At 46.7% G+C, this 27916-nt stretch overlaps 2 protein-coding genes across 2 annotated transcripts; one reads left to right on the top strand and one right to left on the bottom strand.

Annotated features, from left to right (window-relative positions):
* Positions 1-1260: 1260 nt before the first annotated feature.
* top1a (DNA topoisomerase Ia) lies at positions 1261-11921 on the top strand. The gene is made up of 21 exons (XM_084464564.1): positions 1261-1431; positions 1982-2006; positions 3859-3949; positions 4204-4318; positions 4941-4993; positions 5102-5194; positions 5464-5539; positions 5758-5852; positions 5990-6105; positions 6446-6567; positions 6691-6813; positions 6936-7123; positions 7719-7863; positions 8192-8335; positions 8517-8702; positions 8820-8888; positions 9024-9138; positions 9361-9488; positions 9772-9866; positions 10138-10287; positions 10512-11921. The coding sequence occupies exons 1-21, from the start codon at positions 1399-1401 to the stop codon at positions 10612-10614; spliced, it is 2265 nt and encodes a 754-aa protein (XP_084320690.1). The 5' UTR covers positions 1261-1398; the 3' UTR covers positions 10615-11921.
* A 770-nt stretch (positions 11922-12691) lies between these two features.
* zhx3a (zinc fingers and homeoboxes 3a) lies at positions 12692-27610 on the bottom strand. The gene is made up of 3 exons (XM_084464562.1): positions 27349-27610; positions 15194-18201; positions 12692-14398 (listed from the first exon to the last, which is right to left on the bottom strand). Exons 2-3 carry the CDS (start codon positions 17980-17982, stop codon positions 14365-14367), a joined length of 2823 nt encoding a protein of 940 aa, XP_084320688.1. The 5' UTR covers positions 17983-18201; positions 27349-27610; the 3' UTR covers positions 12692-14364.
* Between the last annotated feature and the right edge of the window lie 306 nt (positions 27611-27916).

Consider the following 27916-nt stretch of genomic DNA (forward strand, 5'->3'; position numbering starts at 1 on the left):
GATCACCATGACCCGACGATTATTTTACTATCATACTAATTGGGATCCATCTCCGTAAATATGACTGGACAGGAGTTTGAGCGTGAGCAACCATTTTCAATGTGAAAACTATTTCGTTTCCCTTCTGTGACTGGGAGTCTTTAAAAAAAATAGTTGCATGAAACAACACAGTAAAAACGCATGGAGCAAAGTACGTAAGATTAGGTTTTAGTAGTCCATCTTCAAAACATTGTAGTTTCATCACCACACCACCACATCCGCCGTCGCACAATGACGTAGCCTAGTGTAAATGCATTGGGATTATTTTAGCACCGCTGTTGTCTTTTCCTAAATCCTGAATAATTATAATCCACATCTTTCCTTGACCTCATGATGTTTTCTATCGAGGTCAAGGACAATTTTATTATTATTATTATTATTATTTTTTTTTTTTTTTACAGTTTACTGGACAGTAGTTTAGTTGGACAACTAGTTTGTGTTTGCCAATTACGCACTACATCTCCCCGCCTCCGGCAACATGATCGATTGAAACAAATATGAAGCGATGAAAGTCGAATCAGACTTTAGATATTCATCTCTAACATATTGAGTCCGATTTGTAAGACTAGAATGCATAGTGCATAATGCATAGTAGCCTATGGGTTTTTATTCCCTCTTCTGGTGGAAGTAGGAAGGTGCTCTAAGCAGACTACAAAGCATCCTATAATTATACCTTCATCTAAATTACCCAAAACGTGTAAACTTCGAAACTAAATGTATTCTCAATCAAATCTAAATTAAATTACAGATTCGTTGCCACTGACCTAACATTGATGAGAGCGCACACACACACACACACACACACACACACACACACACACACACACACACACACACACACACACACACACACACACACACACACACACACTTTGTATTTTTGATATTACACAATCCACAAATCCGCATTTTTAACTTGTGTCTTGTAAAATCGTATCCAAACTCACGTTCAGAACTTTATCGCGTACCGCAGTGTAAGCTATTAAATTAATGCAATGTGAACTACTGCAAGTACAATCTAAATACAGATTTAGAATTTCCATATTTATTTGAACTATTAAAAAAAATAATCCTCTAGTTTTACGCAGATAAATGAATAATATAATTTGGTTTTGGAGTAGGTACTACTTCAGTTCAGCGGTGAGAAAGTTGGTCCGTTTCTGAGCCTGTAGGAAGGGGTGAAAGGTCCCGTATTTAAATCACTCGCGCATGCGCAGCGGCGCGCAGACGGGACTTGGTCTGCTGCTGGTGTATTTCTTTCTTCATTCTGCCAGCAGCTTCTCGCCGGTGATTTAACTCTGCACGTTTCTCACTTAGTTTTTTTTTTCTCCCCCTTCTCAGTCCGACAAAGCATAGGAAATGAGTGGGGATTACTCCCATAACAACAACCAGGTAATGCAAAGAAGTGGCTTATCGCCTCCGTAAAGTTTGACTCCAGTTAAATCCGATTACTTTGTTGGATGTGTGTGTATTAATGTGGGTTTTTGGTTGACAGGTTGGCTAACTGTTACCAGAGAGCTAACCCGCGCTAGCTCGGCATGTTTTGTAGCCATCACATTTTTGAATTGTTAAGACTTTGCTTTAACGACACTCACAGTTTATACGTGTTAAATTAAAAATGATGGCCAATGCGAGAGAGACGCGGACGTGTGAGGGTATCTCGATCACGGCCACCAGTATAAAGTAAAGCTCATTAAGTGAGCTTTGCCTCTCGGCAGTGGAGGGCTAGTGGACACACTTTAGTGCCATGTTACCAGTCGGCGTAGCATGCATGCTAACCCTAGCAGCAGCAGGGAGCTAACCAGCGAGCTAACCCCCCCCCCCCACACACACTGCCTCCCTCTGCCGTCCACCTACCCACCACCACCAAGTTTAAAGTTAAGTTAGCCGGCTTCCCAAGCTAACGCCGTCTAAACGTGCTTATTTTTTCTTACATTTTCAGATTGACTGTGGCCCTCGGAACAACGGTGAGTTCACGGCCGTGCTGTGTCGCCGGTGCGAAAGCGGCGACTCGAAATTTGACGCGTCTACACAAAAAAAAAATTTCATAACGATAGTTCTCCACCAGCAGAGGAGGACAGAAATGGCGACCAGAGACTAAGTCCTCTCCCTCGCTCAAAAGCGCCTATTGTTCAAAAAGAAGGGCTTCAAAAGGCATTTCGGCCGTGTGTTCACCCTAATGGCTCAATTGTTTTAGTACATTCTGACGTATTTTACGCGTTAGCGTGGTCCGTTTTTCTTTTTGGTGCTCGTCAGATGCCACATTTGTTATCTGAAAGTGAGGGTTTGGCGTTTGCGGACTTAGTCTCTACGCCATTTTCTTTTTTCGCTCTAGCGGGCCTGCCTGGCTCTCTACTGTAGCACTGAACATGGGCCATGGAAGTGCAGATGGCTGTCTGGAAGCGAAAACGCGCAGGGGGACAATACTCGATCCACTCTCCCTCCATCGTGGAGGTTTAAGATGGGCCTTGCACGTTGTCTCAATAGAACGCTGTTGACTAGATGGCGTTTTAAATCTGAAATAGTTATCCATGGTTGTTTTTTTTGTAGCATTAGCCATTGAATGCAATCTGGCTACTACAGTTGCCTTGTGGGGCAAACAGTTTTGTACAGGGCACACATTGAACACAGCATCTTTGGGTATATAATGTGTGTGTGTGTGTGTGTGTGTGTATATATATATATATAGATGGATGCTTTTCCACGGGATGTCCCTGATCTGAAAATAAGCCTCAATTAACTTTACAAGAAAATAATACTAGAAATGGTTTTAATAAAAGTATATATTGTGTGCCATTGTTTTAATGTGGATGGTGCATTCTTTTATATGTTCTGTCACCGCCCAAGGCAGTATATAAATACACTTGTTATAGGGCACACTAGTTTTCGGCTTCAGGTGATGGGACTTCTTGGACACTGTCAAAAGCAGTGTATGCCGCTTTATTAAATGCTAAATTAACAAGACTGTTGTCTACGGATAACTTTGATATATTTGAAGGATCACAGGGACTGTTTTCCTCAGTCGTGTGTGTTGTGCTGCTAAACCAGCAGCTGTTATTGTACTCTAAATAATCATGTTCTGACTTGAAGTGAGTTTGTTGCGTGTCTTCCTCTTTGTTCATAGCAACCTTTTAGAAAAGATGACACTATACCAGCAAAAAATAATTGTCCATATTATATTTCCCCATTAATCCATTTACCTGGTAGGTAAGGCCTTTTGGCTACCTACCAACCCTATCTTATTTTGTTAGCAATAGTAAGCTAGTGGTTATGTTTAGGTGAAACATTGGGTATAGATTCATAGGCGTGTGTTTTGGTTAATATTGATGGGGCATGATAAGCGCTGTTGTCCTGTTGTCAAGTTTATTTGGCCATGATTTCTGTACATCTGAAACCAGAGCAATTGTGCAATCAAAGACTGTTTCCTGCTTGCCGTTAGGAGGGTTTTCTTAACCTCTGCAGTTTTTTTAAGTTAAGAAAATGCTTTGTTTGCACGTTACAACCTGTCCTACATTTCATATCTGTCTCATCAAACGTAGTGATACAAGGGGATGCTGTCTTTCCATAGAAATGGGTCTTTGTGGCACAAGCATTTAACCAATTAATGTACACATGTCCATATCGTTGAATGGGGAAAAAACCTTGACTTGTATGTATTATTTGGGAACATTTTGTTTGTCATACGTTGTTTTAATTCCAGTAGTTGAAATTCTTGTTTGTATAAAAAGGACTCAACTTCTCGTGTTCCTGTATTGTCAAAAAAAAAATAGCACAATGTTGTAATGTAGAAAAACTGACGTCCATCTCCTTCATCCTAAGATCCTCACAAACATAAAGACAAGTACAAGGAACATAAAAACAAGGACCACAAGAAGGACAAGGAACGTGAGAAATCAAAACATGCCATCAGGTAGGGCTGCTATCCTATTGGTCAACTACATGATTTTGTTGCAGCAAATGTTTTGTCTGCTGGACCTGGTTAGAACTGTGAGGTGTGTGTGTGAATACTTTGTCCTCGGATTACCAAGTTTGTCGTTGCATCATTGGTATTGGAAGTACAACCACTCTGTACTATCAAAGTAATCGTAGTAGTCAAATTTTTCGTGTTGTTTGAGTTCCACCTAAAGGCAATGTTTTTATATTGTTTGCCTTGTAAAACTCCAGTGACCACAAGGACGCTTCTGATAAGAAGCATAAGGACAAGGAGAAGATGAAGCACAAAGAAGGCAACGCAGACAAACACAAGGACAAACACAGGGACAAGGAAAAGAGGAAGGAGGTGAATATCATGCAAATTCAATGTAGCAATCATTCTCTTTTTAGACCTGGCTAAATGGTGTTTTTTCCCAAGCTCTTATCTACCCGTCATATTTATAATGCAGTAGGAAACCTTTTTAAAAGGTATTGGGTGGACTAATCCTACAGAAAATTACTTTTCTGTAAAAGTGAGATGGCCAAGAATTACTTTATTGTCTACCTTGGTGGAAATTTGTCCTTCAAGTATGCAAATTTAACCCAGCGTCAATGGTCAAATCGATATACTTCCCTCTGCGTAACGCCAAAAGAGCCTTGAAACCCTGCGTAGTTTGAATTGTGAGCTGAGTTACATGGTACCACCGTAATAATTTGCCTTGAATCCCACATCAGGCCTATTTCACTGTGAATCACACTCTCTGGGCTGCAAATGGACTGGTGGATAGAGCTAAATGGACTGTGTGCTAATTCAAGATGTAAAAAAAAAAAAAGAAAGAATACTATGAAAATTGGTTTTCCAATACAAGGACGTGCTATGATTAATGACTGAGCTCAAGCAGTAATGTTCCAGCGTTTTTTTTTTTAAATATATATTTATATATAAATTCTTGACTATTTTCGTCCTTAATTTTGATCCTCCATTTCAGGTGAAGTCTGCCGACGGCAAGGTCAAAAAGGAAAAGGAGAATGGCTTTTCCAGGTAAAGCTCGAGACATTTCACCGTCCACTGCCTTTAGCGATTGGCACACATGTTTAAAAAGAATGAGAGAGAGAGAGGATTGATTTTCTTGGATGTCTTCTTTTCCAGCCCGGGCCATGTGAAATCTGAGCCCGAGGATGACTTTTACCACTCTCCCAAGCCGGAGAAGTCTCTTAAGAGGGAACGTGATGAGGACTTTGAGTGAGTTTAATCAGTCCACCTTAACGCCGTAATGTCATTGGCGTTTCATTGTGTCATGTTGGATACGGAAGTCCAAAGAAGTGAGACCCAGGGAACTATTAAAGTTTAATTTTTTTGTCATGTTTTGATTAATGGCTGGGGTGAAGTGTTAATGATACAGGTCCAGCGCCAATCTGCAAGGGGCCCTCCGTTTCTTGCTGTAACAGTACATGGCCCATCCTGGCCCATCCTGGCTAACTATGAGAGTTTGCTCCTTTTTTTTTTTTCAGGTCCGAGTTCAAGCCCAAGAAGATCAAAATTGAGAACGACAAGGCCAAGGGCAAAAAAAGGAAACAAGACAATGAAGTAAGAGACTTTTTACTGTGGTCATGAATGACGGCATGTCTGAGGTCGGATCTTTATTCTCAGTACAATCCCAATTGATCGTCCCTTAACCTTTTTTAAGAAAACGGGACGTTTCCCGTGCTGATGTGACGCCTGTGTTTACACTGCACACGACTCCGGCCCCTAGCGGGTCGAACGCCCCCTCACGCCCCTCCTGGGTGTCTCTTTTTTGTTTTCAGGACGTTAAGCCGAAAAAGACTAAAAACAACAAAAAGGGAGAAGTCGCCGACGGCAAGAAAAAAGGCAAGAAGGAGCCCGAGGAGAAGTGGAAGTGGTGAGTTCCAAGTACTCCCAAGTGTGTGTCCGTAGTGCTTTTGAGCTCGGCGTTTCCATACATGGTGGGGTTCAACCACGCTGCGGTGGGTGGGATCGAGGGGGTGACCGTGTGCTCTGTGTGATTCCCTCCACCAGGTGGGAGGAGGAGCGCTACACAGACGGGGTCAAGTGGCGCTTCCTGGAGCACAAAGGACCCGTGTTCGCGCCCCCGTACGAGCCTCTCCCCGGTCACGTCAAGTTCTACTACGACGGTTTGTCTTTTTTAATCACCCTTTTTTCAACAAGTCATCAGTTGTCTGTGTGGTGCGTGTCTGTGACCTGAAAATTGTTTCTGGAGGTTGAATGTTCACTGTGATTTCACATTGGCGGGGGTGGGTGGGTGGGGGGGAAGCTCAAAAATAAACCAGACCCAAGTGCATTCTGGTGCAAAACCTAGTCAACCAGATTGATCAACAACCACTGCGGCTTGTTTGTTGTCGTATGACCCAAACGGATAACCTTCTGGCTAGGATACCATGGGTTGGGACATTTGGCCGTGGTGGTTGTGGATATAAAGATCTTACTGACTTGACTTTTTCATGTGTTCACCAGGTAAGCACATGAAGCTCACCCCGGGAGCTGAAGAGGTCGCCACGTTCTTTGGCAAAATGCTGGACCATGATTACACCACAAAGGAAGTCTTCCGGAAAAACTTCTTCAAAGACTGGAGAAAGGTAGGAACGAGAGCAGCCAGCAGAGTATTCATATGTCTCCAAATAAATATTTTCAAAGAGTTTTATTTTGGGAGTCGTACAAGATGGGTTTTTAAGGCTGCAGTCTTCTGCCGGTCCTCACAGGAAATGTCTTCTGAGGAAAAAGGCAAAATCACTGATCTGAAGAAGTGTGACTTCAACGAGATGAACGACTACTTTAAGGCCCAGTCTGAGATCAGGAAGGCCATGTCTAAAGAACAAAAACTGGTGAGCCACCCGTCCCAGTAAATGTTGAATCACATTTGTTGTTGTTGTTGGTGTAAAATCTCTCAACGACCAACCTCTTCTGCTGTTAACCACAAACGTGTTCAACCGTGTGTGTGTGGTAGAAAATCAAAGAGGAGAACGAGCGGATCCTGCAGGAGTACGGCTTCTGCCTCATGGACAACCACAAGGAGCGCATCGCTAACTTCCGCATCGAGCCCCCCGGGCTCTTCCGGGGCCGCGGGGACCACCCCAAGATGGGCATGCTGAAACGGCGCAGCCGGCCGGAGGACATCATCATCAACTGCAGCAAGTGAGTGCACGTCACTGACCGACTGGTGGCGACGGGTTTTACATCTAGGGCTTCGTGACTACTACAAAAAACCATGATTGCTATCGATTGGCCTGATATTGACTAGTAGGATTTATCGAACAGATTATCGATCGAATTTGCCGACCTGTCCACCCCGTTAGCTGACACCTTGATGACCAGCCGGAACTTTCTGCGGGTCCAAGACAATATTGCATGTTACACTTGAGTTATTAGTTAACAATGGCAGAGATAACATTTGCATACAATTTTCAATTGCATCACAACACGTTTTGTATTGGTAGTGATTCCTCACAGAGCATAAACGCAACATATTAGCTCTCTTTACGGCAATGGTTGTGATTCCTAAGGCTGCTTAAATCTGAGACTGTAACGGGTTGTAATTATAGCAGGCGCACAAAGATTTGTCTTTTTTTTTTTCTTAAAAATCTGGCAATCTTTGTCGGTGAGTGCAGAGGCTAAAACGGCATTTTCAATTAATGAATTAATTCAATTCATTATGAAGACTTAAGTTAATGAAGGCCTAATCATGTGAGTGTTTCCCCCCCATGTGACCCCGTCTGTCTGCTGCCCGCAGGGACTCCAAGCACCCCAAGCCCCCACCCGGGACCAAGTGGAAGGAGGTCCGCCACGACAACAAGGTCACGTGGCTGGTCTCCTGGACGGAGAACATCCAGGGCTCCATCAAGTACATCATGCTGAACCCCAGCTCCAGGATCAAGGTACACACACGTACACACACGTACACACGTACACGTACGCACACACACACACGTGTACACACACACACACACACACTTGTTTATCTTGTTTAATCTAAATTGATGCTGGGAAGGGTGTCTATATCAGTGAGTGATTTTAACTTCCAGCTCTTCTCAAATGCCCGCTCCGCCAAAATAGCGCAGCTATCCATGAAGACCCATTTTACATATAAATTGGATCTTCTGACCGGTTGTATTTTCTGCATTTTTTTTAAAACCGACCTTTGATAGTGTAATGGTTCTAAATCAAGAGTCGTGACTACAAAGTATTCTTGTCTGCGTGTGTTAGGGGGAGAAGGATTGGCAGAAGTACGAGACGGCGCGTCGATTGAAGAAGTGCGTGGACCGCATCCGGAGCCAGTACCACGAGGACTGGAAGTCCAAGGAGATGAGGATCCGCCAGCGGGCCGTGGCGCTCTACTTCATTGACAAGGTGAAGACCTCGAGGAGTCGAGGTGGAAGCTACAGACCCCAAGAGCACGGGGTGGTGGGGGTGGTGGGGGGGGGGGGGGGGGGGTTGGTCTGACGACCGTATCGGCCACCACCTGCTGAAGGACTGCGGTCCTGACGGCTAAACTGACCGCCGCCCCGCTGCTGTTTGTGTGTCCGACCAGCTGGCCCTGAGAGCGGGTAACGAGAAGGAGGAGGGGGAGACGGCGGACACGGTGGGCTGCTGCTCGCTGCGCGTGGAGCACATCAACCTGTACCCCGAGAAGGACGGGCAGGAGTTTGTGGTGGAGTTTGACTTCCTGGGTAAAGACTCCATCCGCTACTACAACAAGGTCCCCGTGGAGAAGAGGGTAAGGATGGTGGATGAGGACAGCTCTGGAACATCACTCCTCTTTTTTTTTTTTTTTTTTTTTTTTTTTCCCCCTTTGGGTGGGTCTAAACGTGTCCTTTTTCCTGTTGTCTCCCAGGCATTCAAGAACCTTCAGCTGTTTATGGAGAACAAGGGGACCGAGGACGATCTGTTTGACCGGCTAAACGTGAGCACAGTGCACCACACCGTCACGGTCAAACTGAATCCCCCAACTTAACATATGTGCTGGGGGCTGGGCTCTTCATGAAGCATGATGCCTAGTGTGGTGTTTAGAGTGCACGTTCTCTCTCCCTCCCTCCAGACTTCCATCTTGAACAAGCACCTGCAGGAGCTCATGGACGGACTCACGGCCAAAGTGTTCCGTACCTACAACGCCTCCATCACCCTGCAGCAGCAGCTGAAGGAGCTCACCAGCCGTAAGCGCCCGCCCGTGAAGCGACAGCAGCCCGTAGAGTCCCCTTTTCAGAGCTGCTCAGAGACTTATCGCCAAAACCCCGTTTTTGGCACAGCCCTCGTTTTACAAGCCCCCTCTACCTGGCTGGCAAGAGGCTTGCCTTTTCATTTGTGGAAGCTGCACTTTGCAGGGGGTCTTTAAATGATGTGCATAAAAGTTATGAGGCTTTTTGATCCTTTTCCAGCGGATGAAAACATTCCAGCAAAGATCCTATCCTACAACCGGGCCAACAGGGCTGTGGCCATCCTGTGTAACCACCAGAGGGCAGCACCCAAAACCTTTGAGAAGTCTATGCAGACCCTCCAGGCGAAGGTAAGCATCCGTCAGTACATCTTGTTCTAAAACGCTAGTGACTTGTCTCTGTTTCCACTCAAGTTGTAATGGTTGGTGTTAAGCTTGTTTTATTGAAATGCTGCGCCCTAACCTTTAACTCCTTCATTTCTGAAATTAGTGCAAGATATAAGCTTTGATAATGGATCAGACACATGAAATATGTCTAATTTCTTCGTTGTGTTATCATATAAAGCATGTATTTCTCGACGAGGCCAGGTCACGTGCAGCTGTTTTAACATTTCCCTGCTTTTAATTATTTTAGATCGACGCAAAGAAGGACCAACTTTCAGACGCCCGGAGAGAGCTGAAGAGCTCCAAAGCTGACGCTAAAGTACGGAGAGACGAGAAGTCCAAAAAGTAAGTGGATCTGATGAGCTGTGCAGAGCAGCAGCACAGCAGAGTGTTAGAGGGGGAAAACAAACACGCCTCCTTCAGGGGAACACACACACACACACACACACACACACACACACACACACACACACACACACACACACACACACACACACACACACACACACACACACACACACACACACACACACACACACACACACACACACACACACACACACACACACACACACACACACACTCTCACCTCGCCGCTCTCCTCTCCTCCAATCAGGACGGTGGAGACCAGGAAGAAAGCCATCTCCAGGATAGAGGAGCAGCTGATGAGGATGGAGGTGCAGGCGACAGACCGCGAGGAGAACAAGCAGATCGCCCTGGGCACCTCCAAGCTCAACTACCTGGACCCTCGCATCTCCGTGGCCTGGTAAGACAACCTTTACACCCACAGCACGGAGACCGGGACCCCCCCCCCCCACCACCAGCCGCCTGGTGGTGCGTTTTGCGTAACGAGTCCCTGAGCTCAGAAAGATCTCAGGGCTCCAAGTAAGCCACAATGAATGCAGTGCATCTAAAATGGCTGCTCCTCAGGATGGAAATGGCTGACCCACCCCACCCCCCCCCCCCCCTTCCTTGTGGTTTTGTCTTCAGGTGTAAGAAGTGGGACATCCCTGTGGAGAAGATCTACAACAAGACCCAGCGGGAGAAGTTCGCCTGGGCCCTCGACATGGCTGAGGACGACTATGAGTTTTAAGTCAAAAAAAAAAAGTCTGCCATTTTACCCTAAAAAAAAAAAAAAAAATGACGCGCTCTTTTAACAGACATCTTGTTTTTAGCTTAAACGACTTTTCACCCGGTGGGCCAGACGACCCGACGAAGAAGAAGGGGGGCAAATGGCGGAGAGTGTGTGGCTTTGCGTGTACGTGTGGGGTTGGGTTGGGGCGGACGGACGGACGGGAGTGTGGCCAGACGCTGTGAGGGTGGCTGGAAGTGAGTTGTTCTGTCTGCTGACCTGAGGCGATGCACGCATCGGAGCGTCAAGGTTTTTTTTTTTTTTTTTTTTTTCCCTGTTGTCTTTGCAATCCCCATCCTACACTAATGCCCCACCCCTCGATCACATGCACACAATGGAACGGTGGGGGGGGGGGGAGGGGGGAGGGCTGGAAATACCTGAACTTTGAACTCTGTGGTCCTTATAGCTACTGTATTCAGCAAAAAAACAACACGTGTAATTTTATTTCTGTCTTGTTAGCCCACCCATGTAGTATTAATGAATTCTATATTTTGATAGAAAAAGATGAATCAGATAAATTCCTTAAATACACCCAGACGCCTTTTTTTTTTTGAGGAAATGCAAAACTCTTGTTTTGAAGTGTGCGTGTCTGTGTGCAGGAAAGGGATACAACAAAATCAGTGTGGGTGACTATTTAAACTGGATTGTGTTAACATGTAACAACGTAAAAATGCTGGGACAGGGCGACGAAATACTGCAACCATGTCGATATTTAACAAGCAGAATGTGAATATTAATTTACAGCCTCTATCAGGGATGTCTTTTAAAAAATGTAAATGTGAACTTTTTTTTAACCAATTAAGTTGCCAGCACCCTCAGAGTCTTTGTGCGTAGGCCTGTCTACATTTGATTTTAACTGAAATCATTTTAATGATGACGAGGAAAAGAATATCCCTATTCTGTTACTTGAAGATGATATTTTAATGTATTTTAAGTTGGTCGATGGAGATTTTTTTTTCTCCCCTTTCCTGACAAGGTGTTTATGTGAGAAAGATTTCAATTTTGCCAAAAAAAATTACCATCTGTTACAATACAAGGCAGGTTTTTCTAATGTATTGACGGAACAGACACGTGTAACAGTACATTTGATGTGTGATAGATTTGCAAAATGTTCCAACTCATACGACAGGAGGATGATGTTGGTGTCTAACAAAAAAAAAAATTCAACGTCCTCTCCCTGTTCCATGAGGTTCGTCATGGCCTCTGATCATTTGGGTTTCTACGCACCGCTGTAGGTTTCCAAATAAATAAAACCCCTACAACTCCAATGTTTGGCATTTGGCTTTTGTTTTTTGTGCGTCATGTAAACACATGGTTTCTGAGAGCAGGCTCTGCCACCTCTAACACGAGGGCCCCAGAGCCCTAAGCTGCATGTTGATTTTGGACTAGACGGGCGGTGAGTTACTGCCAAAATCTTTCTTTTGGAGATTCTGCATATTTGCAGAATCTATCTATAATCTCCTTTCTGTTGATGAAAAATGTACGGCTGTTGAAACGAGGGCAATGTGTAAATTGAGTAAGTAATGTTATGTTGGGTATGGAATCTGTTACGTGGTGAGTGAGTCAACACAGAATTCTTCTGTTGTTATTTCGTACTAAACTCAGGAAGGATTTCATATCGTTTGCAAGCATCTGGTAAACCGGTGTCCAAATTCTTGGTGTATAAATCCACTGTTGATTTTTTTTTTTTAAGGGGAAAATGATCTAATCCTCATTTTCGTAACCTTCACCCTACATAACGTCAATATTTTATTTTATTTGGCAAAGGTAACCTCTGTGATTCTGTTTTCTGATATGGTGGCCACATTTTTTTAAACTGCAGAGGTTCATTTTATTTTTCATATAGAATAGAGGACGACTTGCCACTAGGGGTCACTATACATTAGTCTCATATTTCCCCGAAATATGCTTTGATTGTTTCTACGGCCGGCAACCCTTAACTAATTAATATGCAGACCGTTTTTTAAGTGTGAATCTCACTACTAGAACTCTTGGAGTGTTTATAAGAAGATGAGGAGGCGTTAATGCTTGGTGAGTATTCTGTTTATTCTGTAAAGATTCAGAAGTTTAGAAAGGATGATACAACAGTGCTTTATGATCAAGAGTATTTCATAAAAGTTTTAAGTGATCTTAACACCGTAAGTCCAGATTCCATTAGCCTCAAACCAAAATATTTTTTTGTAACATTCGACACAAGTGCATACACTGCTGGTAGGAGAGTAACCTCCAATTTCACTTTGGATGGTATAGCACCGTTCTTAGCTTTTTAGCAGCTCGACAAAGATGCAGCTTAATAGGATTTATGTAGTGAATGTATGTTTTAAAAGAACACAAGAAAATTCAGAGGAGGGGAAAAAGCACCTCCAAATTTGGCTCTCTAGCTACCATGATATCTCACTCTGTCATGTCAAGGGGTCAAATTGATTATTTTTGCATTGAACAATATTATTCATTTAGTCAGAAACAATAATTGATACAATTACAGCTTAAACATTTCCAAGTGTACAGAAAGCAGCACAAGTTATTTTTCCACAGATATAGACCAACAGTGACTATTGTTGCACGGACAACTTATTGTTGCACTGACAATCTTTTTTTCTTTTTTTGGAAAGCGCAGCAGCTGAAAAGCTAGGTGATAGCCAGAAGGTGAAATAAACACATGGACAGAGCTGAGTAAGGCAACTTTAGCGTGACAGGCTTCTCTCCACATTGGGTTTGCAGGGCAGTGTAGTGTATTGATCTCCACAAAACTATCAATATGCTCACTCTGGGGCAGTGTGATTTTAGCATTGCTGTCTTCTTTTTCTTTTTTTTTTATAGTGCATTATATGGTTATAGTCTCTTGTGTGTAGCCAACATTTATACAGACCTAAAAAAAAACATCTTTTGATTGCATCTGGACTTACAGTGAGTATAGGATTGAGTAAATAGAATTTAACAAACAGAGTAACGGAAACAAGTACAATTCAAGGCAGTGCTGAAGTACTGGTTGCTAAAAAAAAGAAGTAAAAAATAAAAGGTTCACAAAGCTAACAAGAACATTTCCTTGACACATCCTTTTTTTCTGTTTGTCCAGTCAGTACAAACCATCTTTTATAGTGCAGTTTTATTCATATATATATATATTTATATATAATTCTCCCTCTGCCCAAAACATTATCCGTCGTCATTCTCCTATTTTTTCCCCTCTTTCGGGTCAGTATGCCAAGTCAAGTGTGCGCGTCTTCTTTCCCTCTTTTTTTTTTTTTTTTTTCCTTCCGTTAGATCCGTCGCTCTCCCCGGGCTGAGCTCCGTGTGCGCCCTCCACCCCCCCGCCCCCCCCCCCGCCCCCCCAACACGACCACAGAGAAGCATGAAAAGGCGTTAAAACATTACAGGACTCAAAAAAGGTGAGAAGTTTCTTTCTTTTGATGATGGCAGGAAGTGATGGCAGGTGGGTGGTGAGAGGGACGGAGGGTGGTGGTGGTGGTGGAGGAGGAGGAGGAGGGGCGGGGGGGGGGGGGGCGCTGGGTGGGAGGGTGTAAAGGAGAAGGAGGAGGAGGAGGAGGAGGAGGTGGAGGAAGAGGGGGATATTCACAGTTACAGTCAGAATCCAACGGTCCAGCTACAATCACTTCTGCTGTCATGATGATCACACACACCAGGGGGGAGCCGGGCAGCGAGCCGAGCTGACTGGCCGGGCCTCTGGTGTGTGGGGGCCGGCCAGACCCATCACACCTCCAGCAACTCCATCCTCAGGCGATCCCTAGACACACACACACAGACGCAGACACACACTAGGTCACATGTCACATACATGAAGTGGTGTAATCTACAGAGAACATTCTCATAATTAATATCAGGAATAACGTGGTGCTTTGTGGATCGATATGATGACCAATTGGAAACAAGCCCCTTTGGAAAATCCATCTTAGCAAAGACAATTTTCATGATTTATTCACCTATATTAGCATGCCCTCAATCTATAATTCAATAGCCCAGACTCCTACTGATCTAAAAATAGCTACTCAAACACAGACCTTTGATTGCTTGAATAAGCTGCCTATCTGTATCCGTATGCCCTTCCCCTACCTGTTTTACACTGTCACTCATAACAACCCTGCTGTTCATCATGTACATCACATAACAACCACCAGCCTGTTCCTACTGTCAATCAGAATAACCACCCTGTTTATACTGCAATTCACAACAACCGCCCTGTTTATACTGTACGACACACAACAGTTTAACATCACACTGCAATCACCGTGTTCATTCAGTGTACATCAGACCACAAACCCTGTTAATCACGGGACTCACACTACAACCACACTGTTTATACTGTGCATCACAACAACCACCCTGTGTTTTTATTGATCAAATCCACAGTGTCACACACGTGACACTGGAGAAAGACATTCTTGCGACAAGGCTTGGGTAAGCGGGGGTTCATTCACAGGATTAAAGTAAATGTAAGCTAAGATTTACGGTACATAGCTATTTTTACACGGCACACAACAAAAATCACAAAGCCGAACCGAGACAGATTGTCGTGTCCTACCTGGCCTGGCTGGTATCCGTCTGCTGCTCCATGAAGGACTGGTTGGCCATTGGCTGCGGATGGTCCTTCACGCTCTCCAGCCAAGGGTCCTGCAGGACCCCCGGTGGCATCGACGTCCCGGGCCGCCCTCGCTCCCCGGCCTCGGCGGCGCCCATCAGGCCCAGCAGCGGGGAGTACGCGTCCTGCCACACCTCGCGCTGACACAGGTTGACGCCTGCCCCCGCCCCCTCGTGGCGGTGGTGCATGGGTGTCGGGTCTTGCTCCGGGGAGGACTTCCTTCGCGCAGTCAGCGGGTCCGCCGACGCCTCGCCGTTGGCCTCTCCGCGGGCGCCGCCGCCGCCACCGGCCGCCGCCTCCTCCGACTCCACTGGCAGGCGCTGGTAGCTCTCCAGCCACTTCCGCTGGCTGTTCTTGTGGATGTAGCGGCTGTCGCTGAACCAGCGCACCACCTCCGACTTGGGTAGGCCGGTCATGACGCTCAGGTCCTCGTACTGCTGGCTGCTGGGCCAGGGCGTGCCGCAGAACACCTGCCGGAGGATGTGCACCTGGTGAGGGGTCATGGTGCCCCAGGGGGACGGAAAGGACGGCTGTGACAGGGGACTGTCGAATGTGTCGGGGTTCATCGTCAGAGGTGCGAAAATGTCCATGTCCGACTTAGGCTCCAGGTCGCTCATCTTCTGTTTCTTCAGGTTGACCTGGACGGGGTCCGCCTTGAGCGCCGCGCAGCACGGCTCCTGCGCGGGGGGGTCGTCCTTGATGAGTTGCTGCAGGATCGACATGCCTTTGACGGGGAAGTCCTTGGCGAATGCGCCGCCCTCCTCCAGAGGCGACAGGCTGCTGCTGCCGCAGCTCTTGGTGATGACAGTGGCGCTGGTGCTTTCGTTTGGGGAGTTGCTGGCGTGGTTGGGGAAGTTGGAAACACTGTCGTTACCGGTAGCGCTGGGGCAATCACTACTCAAACTGCCGTTTTTGGTGTGTTGGCTCTTATAGCTATTGCAGTCGCCGTTAGGCTTAGTGAACCGGGACTGCTCGTGTTGAGTCATAGTGCTGTTGCTGTTGTTGTTGTTGTGGGCGTTGCAGGTGACGTCAGTTATGCTGGTGTTGTTCACAATCACTTTACTCTTGGTAGCGGCGCCGCCTTCCATCTCCATGGGCATAGTGTTCATTTTGACGTGCGCGCCGCCGCCGCCGTGCTCCTCGTTATTGCTCGCGTTGTTAGAGCAGGCCACCGCGCCGTTGGTGGGGCTGTTGCCGTTCACGTGCTTCCTTTTTCCAGTTTCCCCGCCGTTACTGCAACTGGAATAACTGCTGATGCTGCTGCTGCTACTACTGCAGCTGCTGCTGCTACTGCTGCGACTGCTGCTGGTGCTACTGATGCAGACACCGCCCCCGGCCATGTCCAGGCCATTGTTCTTGGCTGGCTCCAGCGTGGGTAGGTGGGTGTTCTTGCTCAGCACCTGCACCGTCCTGACAACAGACGGAAACTTTGGGGGGTAGGCCGGAGCAGAGTAGGTGACCCTCGTGACTTTGGGGTTGGTGGACATGTTAGCTTGTGTGGTGATGACCCCGGTGGATCGATTCCTTAAACTGCCGAAGGGGATATTGGGCATGGGGTAGTGTGGTCCTACTGGGCCCAAGAGGGCAGGCTGGGCGGTGACGGTGCGGTGGGTGACCATGTGACTGGCGTGCTGCGGCACGACCGGCTGCTTCTGCTGCGGCTGGCCCTGGAAAACAGTGTTGAACATCTTCCTCCTGGCCTCCTCGATCTCCTCGGGAGACCAGCTGATTCCCTGCTTGAGCCGCTGGGCGGTGAACCACAGTTTGATCTGCTCCTCCGGGAACTCTGAGACCACCGTCAGGTAGCAGAGCTCCGCTTTGGTCGGATAGGGGAACTTGCCGAAGGAGGTCTTGAGGAAGCTGCTGGTGTCCATGGCGGCGTGGTAGGTCGGGATGCTGCTGAGAGGGATCATCACCTTTGGAAGGTCTTTAAAGGAGTTGGAGGAATGGGAGGAGTAGAGGGGAGGCGTCTGCTGGTGAAAGACTTGATTGGACGACGTCGTGGTGGTGGTGGTGGTGGTGGTCGCACGGGTGCCGGCCGTCCTCGGCATAGCTGGGGCACCAGAAACACTGAGAGCCCCGTTCTGAAGCTCAGGCACATTTGTCAGCATGTTGAGGTCTACATCCTTTCCAGTGTCTATCTTTCGTACCTCCACAGTGTGGGAGACCACTATCTTTTTGTGCTCCCCCTTGGCTTTCATCATCTTTGCAATGGGCGTTTTGGTGAGAGACAGCCCGGACTCTCTGTAGTCTTCCCCACTTTCAGTGAAGAGACTTTGCTCCACAGTGGTCAGCCCGTCCCTCTTGTTGACGTGGAGGGAGGCTGTGATGGAGCCTTGCATTATGCCCCTGTGGGCCTTAGCATTATGCAGAGCCAGGGCCTCAAAACGGACGACTGACACCCCGCAGTTGAGGCAGTAGAAGGTGGGCTGTGCTCTGAAGTCTATGTGGCAATTATGCATGTGGTCCAGAAAGTAGTTCAGGTCTCTGGACTCAAACCGACAGTTTGAGCAGCTGTACGCGCCCCCTTTCTGTCCTCCCCTGTTGATTTCGGGCGGTTTGGGGGACGCGTGTTGGTTGTGGCCGGACCCGTCCCCGGAGATGCTGAGTATGCTGTCTTCTGGGATGGTGGGCAGGAGATCTGGCAGGCAGCCCATTATGATCTCCTCACGCATGTGCTTGGATTTGGATGGTATCATGCAGGGCACAGTGGACTTCCTCTTGCTGGCCATGGTGCGGTGCTGTGTGTCGTGTTGTGTGGTGTGTGATTGACTGGTTGACGGGCCGGTCTGATGGAAACAGAGGGCGGGTGGATAGTGGAGAGGTCAAACAGAGGTTTAGTGTCATGGAGCAGTTAATATGACATCACAGTGTTGCTTCATGATGGCCCGTTCCGCCTCTTTAGGATTTCTGGTCCATGGACAAGTTTGCCTTCGTAGACTGCTGGAAACCTAGGTACATAAGAGATTAAAAAAATGGAAAAAAAAAAAAGATTGTCAAAAAGATTTAGTAGATCGAATTCAATTCAAATTAAATCGGTAGACGAGCATAACTCGTCTACCAGTCGAGCACGGCGATTTCCCCAAATTTGGAAACACAGGAGAAATAATGATAGTTTTAGTTCATCGTTGTTAGTTTAGACACGTTCTGTGGCGTGGATTCCGGCCCATGGGACCATTAATCTGATATTAAAAGATAAATCACGAAAACAATCGAAAAAACAACATGTTCTTCAGAGCATTCCTAGTCAATAATTTTAGGGAGACATTTGTTTACATGCATTATGTCCACAAGGGTTGTGAAAGGCTTTGCTAAATATCTCACTGCACCACATCCACATGTCTCATTAGTCCCATATCAGACACTAGCGGAGGTTGGTAACAGATGGCCTGATGGAGTTCTGTTATATCCTTGGATCCTCGTTCGTATCCACTCCTAGAACTATCTTAAAACGTGGCCTTTGGAATTTGACTAAAGCGGGAGATTTCGTCAAAGTAAATTAGGTTCCGTTGTTGTTCTTGATCCCAGTACATTAGGACTCATTAATTACTGACGGAATGACTCATTTCATTATTTCCAACGAAGGACCGCCGAGTTCATCCTTCAGAAAGTGTTAAGATGTAATTTGGAAAAATGTTAATTATCCACACCAAGAAAGTGTTCAAGGGGAAGCCAACAATGCGATTAAGTACCGTCACCTGCCTTGCCGCACATACTCTAAGATCCCGACTGAGTTGAGGTGTTTTGTTCATTTGATTCATTCGCTGCCAGATGTGTCCAACGCTGCCAGCGACGTGACATTGTGATGAGCGACCGAAAGAAAAGTGAGAATATATTCATAACTGTTTTTAGGCGTGGGCCCCATGGTCTGCCACTGCAGACACGTATTTAATTAAAAGCATTACAAAAGGTTTCATGAATTTTTTTTTTGAAGGTATGTTAGGAGTTGTGTGTGTCAAATGGACAAAATGTATGAGAATCGTGACAGGGGAATTAATATATCATTAGTTAATATTTTTATCACTGAAACACACTGGGTCAACCTGACCGGCTGTTTTTGGACGTTTCTGCAATGCAAACATATGATGGTTTGTATGTTTGATAATCTACTTTTGTACGACTATTGGTCAAGTGTGTGCAGATACACATTCAACCATTCTATAACTGTGAGTGTGTACTTACTGGGAAATTGCTTCACACAATCATGTGCTTCACATTAAGGCCAGCGACTATGCTGCCAAGTTTGGATCCCAGCCACATTGAAAATTTGACAGAGGCTATATTGTACAATCCAATCATGATGCAGTGCAAATAACCCTATGGGTGCAATCATATGATTAGTACCTGACCCAGATAGTCATGTTGGTAGCATGTTCTAAAAGATTGCATGTAGTGTAAGGATTCTGGCCTACATGCCTATACAGTCTGACGACTCAATACAATATTTGGGACTCTTTAAACATTGAAAATTACATCCAAGCTGCCTGTCCTATCATAATAACACTGGTGGTCAGAGGATAGTGAGAGAGTGTGTTTACAGTGCTCAACTCTTCATAAAGGTCCCACTGGAAACAAGTAATATCACATCTAATAGAGATTTTTATGGCTCTGGCCAAGGCAAAGATCATCTCCGCCCAGTGATTGTTTATCATTGATATAGATATCCATTTTTATCTTCCCATACGATACAGTATGCGGAACATGTTGCCTGGAAAAATATAATAAAACATATGCAAGTCAGAGCTCTCATTTCAATGCCCTTTCGGTGAACTCCTGACACACACACACACTCACACACTTCCTTTTTACCGTTCCCCAGCTTTGTGAGACCCGCAAATGTTTTATGTTTGACACACAGCTGAAAACGGCTCTCGCTCCATCATTAGTGATCCATATCATTTAGCCCGCCGCTTTCCGTGGAAAACCCATTATTTAGAGCCTGTTTATGCTGCGATTTTAGCACACCTTAACCTTTCACGCTGGATTATGGAGATGGTGCAGCACTTAAAATGGCAAATACTTGTGACCGATTCTATGTCTCATGGCATTAGCACATGCCAAAAAAAGTGGACTTTAATACATAGGCGTTTAGCAGTCCTCCCGTGCACTCTCTCACCATGGCCAACTCACTGGTGAATAAAAGATGAACCTGTTCCAGGACGAACGTAAAATCTAAATGAAAGGACCAGCTAATAGGGCACGCTGATCTCCAGACAGACTGCGAGGTATCCTTAATAACCTCATTCCTTTTCAGACCTTCAGACACACACACACACACAAAAAAGACAAAAAAAAAAAATGGTAACCAAACACAACAAACAGGAACAGCAACTCCAAACGACAACAAAAAACTAGGTCACGAGCATCTTATGCACTAATCCTAGTCCAGTGCACGTAGACGTGTGCATGTGCTGTATGTTACGCCGCTAGAGGGGTCATGATACTCCCCCCCCCCCCCCCCCCCCCTCTCCTCTCCCTCCACAACAGCACAGTCGATTAACCCCTGGTGAGGACAAGAGGTTCACAGAGTTTGTTCCACTGAACTAAAAGGGATTTTGGAAGGCTGTCCTCACGCAAGAGAGGCATCTGATCATGCACATCCAAAACATCTGTGTGAGAGACCTTTGTTATGCTTTTCCATTCTAGAGACTTCTTTTTCTGTACAGGGAGATTGGTCCTCATTTGGCGTCCCTGTTGATGTGGTTGCCGCTGCATTTTCTATTGTTCATTCCTAAACAAATAATGCTGTCGGTTTTTCTTTTCCCTTCTTTTTCTTAAAATGGCAGCGCAGTATAAGTCGCAAAATGTTTGGACATAGCCGAAATGGGGGGAAAATTATGCTGCAGAGATGGCAATTTCGGTCAAGGCAATTTGCCTTGTCTGGTGTACTATCCTACAGCGGGCCCAGGGGGATGCTCCGTGACAGGACAGACAACGGCGAAAAAAAAAAAAAAAACGCCTTGCTGCATGAGAAACCTCCGCAAAAAAACCAGCCACATTTTTTTTTTGTGTGTGTGGAAACTTATGTAAAAAAAAAAAAAAAAAAACAGGTCACCGATCAAAAGAATGGGCTGCTTTATCTGGCGAGGGGAGACGTGCGATCAGACACAAGACAAGGGCCTTGCAGATGGAGAGCCATTGAAAGGGGCTTTCTGAAAAGCCGGTTCTCCTCGTGTTTCAGCTGGCCAGCTAGACAATGTTGAGACGATGGCAGCGGCTGGTGTGTCGTATGTCCCCGCCGCCGTGCCCTGCCAGCGGCGGCGGCGGCGGCCTGCTTGCTTGCTTGCTTGGCATACATGGACAAGAAAACTACTGCTTTCTTTCTTTCTTTCTTTCTTTCTTTCTCACACATGAGCGGACGAGGGCCTGAAATGGTCGAGAAGGTGACGGACCGCAGACTTCTCTTCTGAACATCCGGGGGGCCGCGGGGGGGGGGGGGGGGGTGGGGGGGGGGCCCAATGGGGAACGTGTGTTAATGACCAGCCGATACAAAATAAACAAGCGCTTTTTGGGGGTGTATAAACCTGGGTACGTTACACACGTTGACCCACTCCCTCCGCCACCCTCTAGTCTTATTTTATGTCCCAGTGATTTGTATTAACATGAGGTCTCCCTCTCTCACACCCTTTAAACATTTCCCTAACAACATTATATTTACATCTCATTAATAATTGATCACTTGCTCCACAGTTTTAAATTACAAACAGCGCGCCGCTCCTCTTTCAATAAATCAATTTTCAAACATGAAAAAGGCACTTCGTTCCTTTCATCGCCACATAAATTGCTTCAGTAATTATAGTATTTAAAAAAAAAAAAACATCTCCAATTTGAAGTGGGCTACTACAAAATGGAAGGCAGCTCGCACTGTGGGGCGGTCGCTGGAAATTACAATTAAATCAACAAACACCTCCAGTGAAATCAGAAACCCCCCCCCCCCCACACACCGATGTGTCGGGGGTCACCTACAGCCGACACGAACGAACAGAGATTGGGCCATTCGTCTCGGGGCTCGTCGCAGAAATAGGTGAGTAGAATGGAAGGGAAAGGAAGGACAAAGGAATAGGAAGTGAAGACAGTAAGGAGTGAATTGAGGAGGGGGGGGGGGGCGGGGGGGGTGACTGATGATAATGACACACAGCGCCATTTCAATATTCCACCTCCTGCAACACATCACAGGCATGCACACACACACACACACACACACACACACACACACACACACACACTCCAAGCCTCCCCTGAATAATATTTAACACCTGCACCATTTTGAAATCTTAAATCTTTGAAGTAAAGAATCTGCTTCGGGTCCCTTGATGTCGGAAATGGAAACCAGGCAAATGTTAAAAAACCGCCAGTGATATCATCATTATTATTATTATTACACCATTTAGTCCCAATATTGGAGAATGTTGTTCCATATAGTTTTGTTATATTTTTGGGGGGGTATTTTATAAAACCCCCTGCCATGATGGCTGACAGGCAGCATAGCAAAGGGGGGGGGGGGGGGGGGGGGGGAACTCATGTCCGATATATTTAAATTATCCCCAAATCTGTCGAGGGAGAGAATTCTTCTGCGAAGCATCCATTAAATAGATTAACGTCATGTGAGAGGATCAGCTGGACACCCGAATAGGGGCCAGAAACAGATAGCAATTACTGGGGAATTACACGGTGAAGCGGACTTGAAACAACATGTCCTTTATAAAAGTGGGATCCGGCCTCGGGAACTCTGAGTGACACGCGTTTTTTTTTTCCGGCGCGGGGGTGGGGGTGGGGGGGGTGGTGGTGGTGGTATTTTATTTGTGTTTTCTGGCTGGTCCTCCTGTCCACTGCGGGCCGACGTGGGCGTATCCTCCTGTGTCCGCATCTCGCCGGCCGCATGAACAAGAGCAAGTTGTGTGTTCTGTGCGGTCAGGGATGGGGCGGCCATCTTTGGTCTGGTGGGGTACGCTGGCTCGCCGTAAAAGAACAAACGGTGGCGGTGGAGGGATAATCAAGAGTCATCATGGGGTCGCTAGCCTCTGCCCTGATACTGCCTCCCACTACACACACACACACACACACACACCCACATGCCCCAAACCCTTCTGCCAATCTTCGGCGGTGTGTTTGGATGTTTGTGTGTGTGTGTATATGTATGAATATGTGTGCATTTGTGTGTGAATATGTATGTGTCTATCTGTATGTGTGTCTGTGTGTATGCATGTATGTGTATGTGCTGTTGCCTGTGTGCATGTGTGTGTGTGTGTGTGTGTGTCTATGTGTATGTGTGTGTGTGTGTGTGTGTGTGTGTGTGGTCGGTATGCGTGTGTGTGTACGTGTGTGAAGAATGTGTGGGTCTATGTGTATGCGTGTGGTCAAGGGATGTGAATATGTGTGTGTGTGTGTGTGTCTATATGTGTGTGCGTGCGTGTCCCCCCCCCCCCCCCCCTCGCTTGAGTCGCAGGTGTTGTTGGACGTCTTCAACCTCCTCAACATACACCCCTCCCTCCCCCCCTCCTGGCCGCCCACCCCGGCTCTACCTCCATGCCTGCAGTCCCGTCCGCTGGGAGACCAGTCGGCGGTGCCACTCATGTGTTAACATCGCCATGGCAACCCCTCTCTTCCCCCACAACACTACACACAGAAGGGCCACTCGCTCACACACCCACCCAACCTCAAGACACACGGGGTGTGCGCACACACACACACACACATGCGCACACACACATGCACGGACATACACACACATGCACAGACACACACACGCACGCACACACACACATGCACACACACACACACACACACACATGCACGCACACACACAAACACACACGCACACACACATGCACACACACGCAATTCCTAAGGCTGAGTCCGGTGCAGGACCAAACTTAATCCACATGGGCCTGGCAGACATCTTTTAAACAAGTGCATTCATGGTTTAGTCTGTTTTCACATCACTTGTTTGAGGTCAGTGGGGACTTTTATTTTCTAGCCACAGAAACATGCAGTACTGCCCGTGTTGCCTCCGTGTTTACGGCGCCGGAATTGCGTTTCTCGGGGAGCGCGCGCGCGACATTGTGTGTACGACAGCAAAAAAACCGCCGTTCGCTTTACACAAACAGCCGAGGAAAAACAAACAAACAAACAGAAAAAAAACGTACAGAAAGAAAAATCCCCGCAAACGAAATCGAACGAAAGGGAAGAAAGCGGCCATATTATATAGGTATACAAGAAGGCGCCGACCGTGTGTGTGTGTGTGTGTGTGTGCGCGTAAATCAGGACAGGAGGGTCCGGGGCGCCCACATCTCGAAGCATCTCTCTCCCTGTGAGCACTGTGTCGTCTCCTGTTAAAGCCAGCGCCATTGAAAACCTACATTGTTCCCCCCTAACCCTACTGTGGCCCTGATGAATGACAGACAAATAAACCTTGGTGCACGCTGGGGAAGAAGAAAAACACTGACTCATGCATCCCTTTTTTTTTCACCACTTTTGGGTAAATAACTCCTTCAGTTCTGTCGCCAAGACTACAGGCATTGATTTGGCAACTTAAAAAAAAAAAAAAAAAAAAAAAAAAGAAGGCAAGGCAAGAAAGAAAGATGGCGGCGCGCGGGGCACGTTGCTCCTCAGTCCATCCCTAAGATGGCTGACACCAGAGGCTCTTTTTTTCAACTGCCAGAACTTGGTAAATGCCAGCTGCTGCTGACCTGAACCTTTTTTTGTGCACAAATGTGACCGCTGCTCATGAGCCCCTTGCCCCGCTCGCTTCTCTCCGTGATGCGAGCGAGCGCGGAGGAGCTTCTGAAACCTGCGCAAACACAACGCCAAAAGCCTGTAGGAGAGAAAAGGCAAACCTCTGGATTTGATATGTCCTGCTATGCGGGGGGGAGTGGTGGTGGACGAAGCGAATACCAAGCCCCCCAAAAAAAACTAAAAAGTAAATGTGTGTGTAGAATTACATTGCTTCTTTCTTTTGTTTGTTCTATTTACAGGAGGCAAATAAGGACAACGGGTTACATCCTCTGCGCGCGGAACAGGAGACATTTCATGGCTGTTTTGTTTGAAAACAGCCAGGAAATTGACGTGGCTGGCATTACAGTTGATTTTCCTCCCAACTCGAGGAATGTTATACACTTGATGTCAGCTTAAACAGCAAATCATGACCACATGACCTTCCTCTGTCTCCCTCCCTGACAGGAGAGCAGTGGCCGAACCGTCGGGGGGGGGGGGGGGGGGGGGGGAGGGCCACAACACAATGTCGGCCCCGCCGGCATCTCTCTCTCTCTCTCCCGCGTCCCGGAACGCTGAGATCCTTAAAGTACAGTAAGGTGTAAGTGCAGCAGCACAGAGCAAAGTACGCTGCCGGTGCCTTTTTATATTTGCAGAGGTGAGTGGGCCCACCGGACCCATTAGGCTGTATCTGTGTATACAAACCCTCTGTGTTTTGGCCATAACTAAAACTGTGAGCTGTTCCTAATTGCAGAGAGTGAGGGATGAAAGGCAATATGCGTGGCCTCATTAGAACAGTTCCGGGAAGGGGAGGGGGGGGGTGGGGGTGGGGGTGGGGGTGGGGTGGAGGGGCAGGGGCAGGGAGGAGAGAGAGAGAGAGAGGGGTGGGTGGGGGGGAGGGTGGGGTGGAGGGCAGGGAGGAGAGAGAGAGAGAGAGAGAGAGAGAGGGTGGGGGGGGGGGGGGGGGAGCGTTCCCAGGCACCCACAAAGGCGATTGACATTCCCCCAGTGCAGCACCGGCTTTCGTTGTGGAGAGAAGCCCCTCCACAGGCACCTACTGCCTGGACCCAAAGTGGGAGAGCCCAGCTCAGCTCAGGCTTGGCAAGTGACAGACCACCCCCCCCCCCCCCCCCCCCATCCTCCCCCTTTGTTGTGTCTGCAATCACACCTGCAGAGTGAAGAATGTGAATGAAGCAGGGATATGCTTGTGATGTGTGGATTACACAAAGCTACCACCAGCACAGTAAATCAGTGATATATTCTGTTAGGACACTCCAGGCAACAGGGGAGTTGCCATAATAATTGCCAAAGGAAATGTGGTATATGTGGTAATTGTCAGGACTCAAAAATATAAGTCACAGGGTTATTACAAATGAAAAGTGCCGCTGTTGTTGCTGCTTGACCAATACGGGTCTTTTTTTGGTGACAGATGTTTTGGACACAGGACCCACACATGGCAACATTAGTCAGCAAAGAAGTCCCTCCCCTCAGGGGAAAGGAGACACATGGCAATCATCATTACACCAACATGTCATGTATGTTCATACATTACATGTGGCTAAAAATACATTGGCCTGAGCACGAGTAATATTATATCATTACTCATAAAAGGTTGTTTTTTTTCCCCAGACACAGGGGAATGTGTACCCATTATGTAGCCGATATTGACGGCGTTTTGAAGAGGAGATGTTTTTTTTAATGGTATGTATTATGTGAGGAGCCGCGACAAGCCTTAAAAGAAGAGGAGGAAATGGGAATAGTTCTGTACGTAGTGATAAGGGCCTGCCAAACTGCTCTAGAAAAAAAAATGATTTGTTGGGGAGTTAAAAAAATCAATAGGCATTCATAAAATTACATTTAATATGCAGATACAATTCGCGGACCCAGACTGCATTAATCTGACGATGACTATGGCTACTATTTGAAGTTTGGTTTTTGTCAGAAGCGAAAGTCCTCACTTTAAGGGAAAGGGAAACATTCGCCGCGTTGGTTAATAAAATAAGGAGATACGTCACATTCTATAGCGTGCGAGAGCGCAAACGAGTCGATGAATACATTCTTCTCGTAAGTGTAGCGAACTGGCGCGTTAACCCGTTCACTTCGCACGGCTGTGGGCAAACACTGCCTCTCAGCTTACTTCTCACCACAGATCGGCTACTCTAGCAAAGATAAAGCCTAATGAATATTCCCCCAAAAAATCCTAACTCCGCACACCCTCCACCCCCCACCTACTGTCGCCATTTTATACATTGGCGACTTGATATAAACTGCCTTGACTACAGCACCATATAACATGCAAAAGCGAGGCATTAGTTTCCGTCCACAACTTGGTATCGCACACCCGTAATAACAAGTATGACCGTTGGATTGTTACATATTATTCTTACCTTAATAGTTGGCCAGGGAGACGGAATCCGACATAAATATATAAATGAATAATATTAGATTAGCTCCCTTCGTTCAGCTTTGAGAGGAGGGGGTGGGACGTCTCCTCAAGTGAACCCGGTGAACTGGCGTGAACTCGCTAGTGACCACATGCAAGGTACATTACCTATCCTGGTACACAGTATGGACAGCAAACAACTATGGTCGGCGGCGCAGGACGAGGCAGCCAAAATTATAGCGAGTGTATTTCCTATGAACACGTGATTCAAAGCGTCACCCAAAATCCAAAAGCCCTTTCATCTAAATTTTGGAAAGGGCGGGGAGGGGACGGGGATTGTAAGGGGGAGGGAGGGCGATACGTACATTGGGCACAGGCACATTTGGGTATGTTGTTGGGGTAAGGTCTCGGAGCGTCTACGTATATGCTACAATGGCGCCACGGAGAGGGCTAAACGGGTGAAATATATGGCGAGGGGTTTTGGTTTTTACTATATCCACCACACGCTCTGGAAATTCAAATGTTATTTTAATGTAAACATTGTGAGGTATACATTTGAAAGATTTTCACAT

Source organism: Micromesistius poutassou, assembly GCF_964030765.1.
Source record: "Micromesistius poutassou genome assembly, chromosome: 2".
Taxonomy (NCBI): domain Eukaryota; kingdom Metazoa; phylum Chordata; class Actinopteri; order Gadiformes; family Gadidae; genus Micromesistius; species Micromesistius poutassou.